At 28.6% G+C, this 6,305-nt stretch overlaps 1 protein-coding gene across 2 annotated transcripts; it reads right to left on the bottom strand.

The window, feature by feature from the left end:
- Positions 1-3,632: 3,632 nt before the first annotated feature.
- On the bottom strand, positions 3,633-5,045 carry LOC110670186 (vascular-related unknown protein 1). 2 transcript variants are annotated; one of them, XM_021832158.2, is made up of 4 exons: positions 4,837-5,045; positions 4,388-4,753; positions 4,221-4,286; positions 3,633-3,983 (listed from the first exon to the last, which is right to left on the bottom strand). In XM_021832158.2, the coding sequence occupies exons 2-4, from the start codon at positions 4,745-4,747 to the stop codon at positions 3,828-3,830; spliced, it is 582 nt and encodes a 193-aa protein (XP_021687850.2). In that variant the 5' UTR covers positions 4,748-4,753; positions 4,837-5,045; the 3' UTR covers positions 3,633-3,827. The 2 variants fall into 2 exon arrangements, with proteins under 2 accessions (XP_021687850.2, XP_057985221.1); XM_058129238.1 differs by lacking the exon at positions 4,837-5,045 and having other exon boundaries at positions 3,633-3,796; positions 3,829-3,983; positions 4,388-4,830.
- Between the last annotated feature and the right edge of the window lie 1,260 nt (positions 5,046-6,305).

Genomic DNA, 6,305 nt, shown 5'->3' with positions numbered 1-6,305 from the left:
CGTTCTTGTATGCTTGGGTACATTAAGTGATGAGAAAGAAGAACAAATCTGATTAATGCCTAGATGATTTTGTAGTATTATGACATGTAATTTGGCCTGTGATCTACCACTTCCAAAATTCAAATCACATCGTATTAGTGGATGTTAACTTATTTGATTGATTGATCACCTAACTTTATTAAAGTGCCTAATCCATTTAAAGCCAATGGTTCAAAGAATTTTGTCTTTTTAATTGCATGATACATTAGGTTAACCTATCAATTGGGCATATGTATTATTGCTCTCTAACCCAACAATATTATGACTAGTGATATTTTGTTTTGATTGTAGCACACAAGTATTTTCATCAATAGCATATCCTCTTCCTATATGATATAAATATGTTAATGTCACATAATTTATGATAATGACCTAAAATTTTTACATGCAGAGTACTTCTATAAAAGTAAATGATGGTTTAATTGGATGGTCTAAGTTAATGATTCCAATCTAGGAAAGTTGATTGAATGAAGTTTATAAATAGTAAGCAGACATATACTAATCTTATAATGATGGACAATCTTCCATAAGAGTCCCTAATGCCAATCAACAAAACCTAAAAGGTAGCCTAATTGATAAAATTTTTGTGTATTCTTATCTTGTTAGGGTTTTATTTTTAGGAGTCGTATTAAACTTGGTTCAATTTAACAAAAAAAAAAAAAAAATCATGTTTTAATATACTTTAATTCAAATAAATTAAAAACAAAAAAATCTCTCCCTGCCTAGCATAAATGAACTATTTGGTAGAGGTATCTTTTTCTTAGGTCACAAAATTTTTTCGTATAATTAATTCTGGTTGGGATTCAAATTTAAAATTTTATAACTTCAAAAAAAAAAAAAAAAAGCACTCAACTACCACAAAGTTAAAGCTTATGGCTCAGAACTTTCCTTTATTTTGTTTGGCTCGTTGTTTTTAGCTCTGAGTAGTTTCTATATATGCCTCTTTTGGTAGTTTTTTTATTTGAAATTTATTAATATAACATGACACAAATTGGATTATTAAAGAAATAATTAATCAGATGTCATTTGTGATTTCACATTGCTTATAGAAAATATGTTTATGAGATATCTTAGTAAGTCTTCATAAAATTATCATGATTCTATTATGGAGATTGTGTTGTGTTATGTATGGTATAGTGTTGCATGTTATCTTCCGAATGTTTTGATGAGCCTACTCCTTCGGGATCCTACTCTCTCTCTCTCTCTCTCTCTATATCCCTACTCTCTCTCTCTATATATATGTTAGTTTCTATTTTGTGTTTTTTATAAAAAAAATAATTAGAAAAATAATAAAAGTAATCAAACAAGTAAAAAATTCAACATGGATTCAGATTCTTTTCTCACATATAATAATTATATATAAAGTTTTCTAAGAAAATAACCAGATAGCTAGGTCCATGATCTATCACACCATATTAAGTGTGAGCTAAGATCTATAAGAATAGAAGAGATAGATGTTATTAATAAGCTTGTTTAATGTCTGATATATGAAACAAATAAACAAAATAAAATAAAAGAGACAAGAAGAAGAAGATGATAAGAGAGTCAACTTAGAAAACGTAAAAAGGAAGGAATTATAGAAGTTTAATATCCATTAACAAGTGTGTCTGATGTTCTGTATAGCATATAGCTGCCTTTAATGCTTAAGCACGTGGAGGGGTCTTATGGTTGCAGCCCTTTCTGAATAATTTAAATGAATGGCCTGCAAGGGGTTGGAGATGAATTAATATTTAAACCTATCAATCTAACTTTGAGGGTACAAGAAACTTACATCCTTTGGGATTTGGTTATGATTCTCATTTCCATTTGAATTATTCTTCTTTTTTATATAATTCTTTCCTTTGAAATTGAGTATATTCCTTTTTAAATTTTTTTTTTCTTAATTTGGGGTCAATGAATAAATTATTGCAAAACAAATGTTAGTATTATTGTTTGATAGATGTTTGTATATTAATTAGGAGTAATTCCTCTTGTTTAAAATAGAGCATTAATTCTTTTAAATCTTTCATAAAATGGAATGGTAAAAATTATTAAAATGATGTAAATAAAAATAATATTAAAATATTATATTTTTTGAATATTTATATAAAATTATTTTCAAATTAAATTGTGAAAAATTTATACAGCCTATTTTAATTAATTTAAAATTAAAATTTAATTATTATTATTATTGTAGTTGTTGACGATGTTTAACTTCTTTTAATTTTCACTTAATTAACCTATCCATCAAGGCATGGTATTGGTATCTACAAATTTTGTCAGGTATTTGCATCTGCACCACTAATTAATTCCACCTGTAAACTTGTTCACTTGTCACACAGAGGTGCCCTAAGCACCCCGTCACCTATTAATAAATATTTGACAAATAATCATTGTATTTTTCTAGTGGCAAAATGTCAGAATTTCAGAGATATAAATAAGAATCTTGACACCTCAACATGAGTAATTCTTATTTATATCTTACCCCTTCATTAAACTTATGGTTCATCACACGTAAAAATATATAATATAAGTTTTTATTCATCGAATGTTTGCAAGTAAGAATTTTTCATTAAAGATTTTTATAATAAAAAAAATTCCATATTTATTTCCAGTGGCATTAATTGATATAGAAATTGGAGGTAAATTTTATACTCTATTTGCAAAATTTGTTTTGCATTTTACTTTCATCTTTCAACTTTAATTTATTATTAAAAATTTATAAACTTTAATTTTATTTTACAAAATCTCTCTTACCTGTTACATTAGGTTTTTAGATTCAAAAAAATAATGAAATTACTTTTCTGTCTCATTTTCTTTCACATTTAAAAAGATCATTTCAACCATCATCTAAACCTATCACAAAAATATTAATACCATCACAATAATTTATTTCTTGTGAAGTAGTAGATTTACCCATCATGAAAAAGTGCACAAGCTCCATTTATAGATGTCATATTATAGCTTAGAGGGATTTTTTTAATTTAGAAACTTGCTATATTACAAGTTAGAGAAATTTATTTAAAATAAAATTAAAGTTTAAAATTTTTTTAGTAATAAATTAAAGTTAAGGGATAAAAATAAAATATAGAGTAAAATTTAAGGACCGAATATTAAAAATCACCTTAGAAGTCGCACAACTTGAAAGTGGGGAATTGAGAAAGTTATGTAGTGCATATGAACAATTCTGTGCCTCTCCTTTCTAAATTTGTTGAAATTAATGGAATATATATAGCTATGAAATAATCAATTTTCAGCTCAATTTATATACCTTTAGGCATTTATCAGAATTTCCACTACCATTCACATTGAATTAAGTTCAATTAATGGCGATGGATTTTCTCTTTTTTTTATTATTAATTTTTAATTTTTCTCAATCCACGTAAAAAAAATTGTACAGTGGCATCAAGTGTCATCTTTAAAGGGATTTTATTCCAAACGTACCAGAAAGTAATTGTATTAACCCTAGTTCAAGCAACTATAGTTTTGACCATGGTTTCTTTATAGTTAATAATATGTTTCTTCTTCTTCTTCTTCTTCTTCTTCTTCTTCTTCTTCTTCTTCCTACTTTTCTTTTATCAGTTACCATGCAATGGAAAATGATGTTCACATGATTTGCCAAACATTGTTTTATTCTCTTCTTTTGAGAATACATAAAACATCAGATGGAAGATCTGGTCTAGCTTTAGGTTACAGGAGAAGAAATTAAGATTGGTATATTTCACATCATATATCAACAGGACTTTCCATTGTAGATACAGCCTGATATGTATCTGCTGCAAGGGATGAGAGAGAGAGAGAGAGAGTAATTAACCAAGAAAGTTAACTAACATGGACAAAGGAATTAAACAAAGGCCTTTCTTCTTCAAGTCTCTGCAGTCTTTATTCCCAGTACTGCAACTCATTTCACATCTTTCATCATCTGTCTCCACTACTCCATAATGCTCTAAAGCACCTCCTTTACCCTGCCAAAAAAAAAAAAAAATCATCACAAGAATCCATTAATCAAGCTTCTTTTTAGATTTTCCAACCAATATTTGGGTTATTTTATGGCTGAATTGATACACCTGCAAATAATTGCAGGCCTAACTAGGTCATGCATTCTTTCGAGAGAGAAAAACAACAGCATATAGAACAATTAATATCTATATATCCCAGAAAAAGAAAAGGAAAAAGAAATATCAAAAGAGAATAATGTTTACCAGGGAGCTATTGAAATGGTCATTTGTCTTTCTGGGATTCACATCATTTGGTATGAAATCACTAACCTGATGATATAAATAAGGCGAAAAAAAAGGACATCATCAGTCTTGGAATTTGATAGAATATAAGAGGGGAAATTAAAGGGAAAGTAATTTAATTATCAAACCTTGGGACTGTTAACAGGAGAACTAGCAGTGTCTTCCAGAGACTCATCATGATGAGACCTTCTTCTGGTTTTTGCTTTCTTGAAAGTTAACTTGTTGGGGGTACTCGGGGAGCAGGAGGCAAGAACATGGTTGTAATTATGATGAGATGATGATGATTTCCATGCAGGGAAAGAAGCAGCATCAGAAACCATAGAAGAGCTACCAAAACCAGAACAGTAACTATCCTCCTTTCTTTGGTTAGAGAAATCTTCAAAATAAGCTGTCCAACCACTACTCTCCTGATCATCAGCTGTTGTTCTTTCATCAGAATTTGCCACAACTTCTCTATTCATTGATGAATTGTTCATAGAGCCCTCCATCAAATTCTACAAGGAGAACAAATATCTAAGAGAACAAATATCTAAGAAATATCTGCAGTTATGTATGTATGTATATATAGATGTTTCACCAGAAGCTAGAGGCCTTTCTGAAGAAGGGGTTTATAGCAGAAAGAGAGAGAGAGAGATGATGATGATGATGATTAAGTAATGGAAGAAAAGGGTAGGCATAGCGTAGAATCTTGGTTTGCTAAGTGGGTCCAGAGGAGTTGAGGAAGTTAAATTAGCAGTTGCTACATAAAACCAGGGACTTGGAGAGAGAGAGAGAGAGAGACGGAGAGAACGTGCAAAGAAGAAAAAAAAATTGAAATGAAAATGATAGGAAGTGTAGAGGGTTGACCTTTGTGGTTCAACTGGTATTTTGCCACACACAAAACATCGGTGGCCATTTTCTTTGTCAGGACTTTCCTATCAACCAAACACAATTAATGTCTTAATGAGTCAATTAAAAGGAAATTAAACCCAAGAATATAAAATTAAATATTATATATTTTAGCTTAGTGAAGTGGTTTTTTTTTTTTTTTTTCTTTAAATAGGTGAGTTTGAAAAATATATATATAAATAAGTGACTTATAAAATATTTATTAAAAGGGTTTTCTTTTTACAATAAGATGAAATAAAAAAAAGGAGCTAAAATGCTATATTTATAGTAGTGTCCCGCTAAGATAGAGAGTATAGATCTATTATAAGTGACGTTCAAGCTTCTTTTAAAGTACTTCTCATAGTAGCGTCTAAACTCTTTTTATTAGCAAACACTAATATAAGTGTCATTCAAATTGCTTCTCCTCCTATCTGATAAAAAATACTTTCTTTTCTTTGTGTGTTTATTTTTTTTAAACTCACCTATTACAAAAAAAAAAAAAATTATAATACATAATTTGCAGCCCAAATTGGCCTTTGTGGAATGGGCTTTAAGTTACCCCAATCACACTTTTGCTTTGAATTTGATAACATTTTTGTTCTCCCTAAAAAAAAAAAAATTTGTTCTCGGCACTTGTTTTCAAGAAATCAATTAATTTGCCAAGTGGCTGCAGTACTCACTTTTTCATTTCAGCAATTGAAAATTTCATTTGAGGCAATTGAAATTCTTTATAATTAGCAAATTTTATTTCATGATGATTTTTCATTTATTGTTATGATTTGAGAATTGAGATTGAAATTTGAGAAAAAGGAAAACATTGATGTCAGTATTTTATTCCTAAATTTCACAAAATCAAAGCATAGAATTGAATTAAATGACGTTTATTTTGCTGTTAATAAAATAATTTTAATTTGATTATATTTGAAATATTTTAACTCATTCGATTTAATTAATTTAGTAAAAGCAAGACCAATCCTAAAGCTATATATAAGAATTTTCTGGCAGGAATTGGACCATGGTATAGCCAAATATATATTAAAAATAATTCCACATTTAAATTTATATCTTGGTCTATCATCATATAACACATGACAAAGATACATGACACATTTAGAATAATATATACACATTTTATCATATGATTTTTTTAAAAGAATTAAAATAAAAATGATACAAAAG

Source organism: Hevea brasiliensis, chromosome 10 (genome assembly GCF_030052815.1).
Source record: "Hevea brasiliensis isolate MT/VB/25A 57/8 chromosome 10, ASM3005281v1, whole genome shotgun sequence".
Taxonomy (NCBI): Eukaryota; Viridiplantae; Streptophyta; class Magnoliopsida; order Malpighiales; family Euphorbiaceae; genus Hevea; species Hevea brasiliensis.
The sequence above is the reverse complement of the archived record's forward strand: the minus strand, read 5'-3'. Positions and strand labels throughout refer to the sequence as shown.

What these genes read in the sequence shown, in the direction of transcription:
- LOC110670186 (XM_021832158.2), bottom strand. Translation starts at nt 4,747, where the DNA reads ATGGAGGGCTCTATGAACAATTCATCAATGAATAGAGAAGTTGTGGCA. An exon ending in CTCCTGTTAACAGTCCCAAG is followed by an intron (nt 4,287 to 4,387) that starts GTTTGATAATTA and finishes TTATATCATCAG; the next exon opens with GTTAGTGATTTCATACCAAA. An exon ending in ACCATTTCAATAGCTCCCTG is followed by an intron (nt 3,984 to 4,220) that starts GTAAACATTATT and finishes TTTTTTTGGCAG; the next exon opens with GGTAAAGGAGGTGCTTTAGA.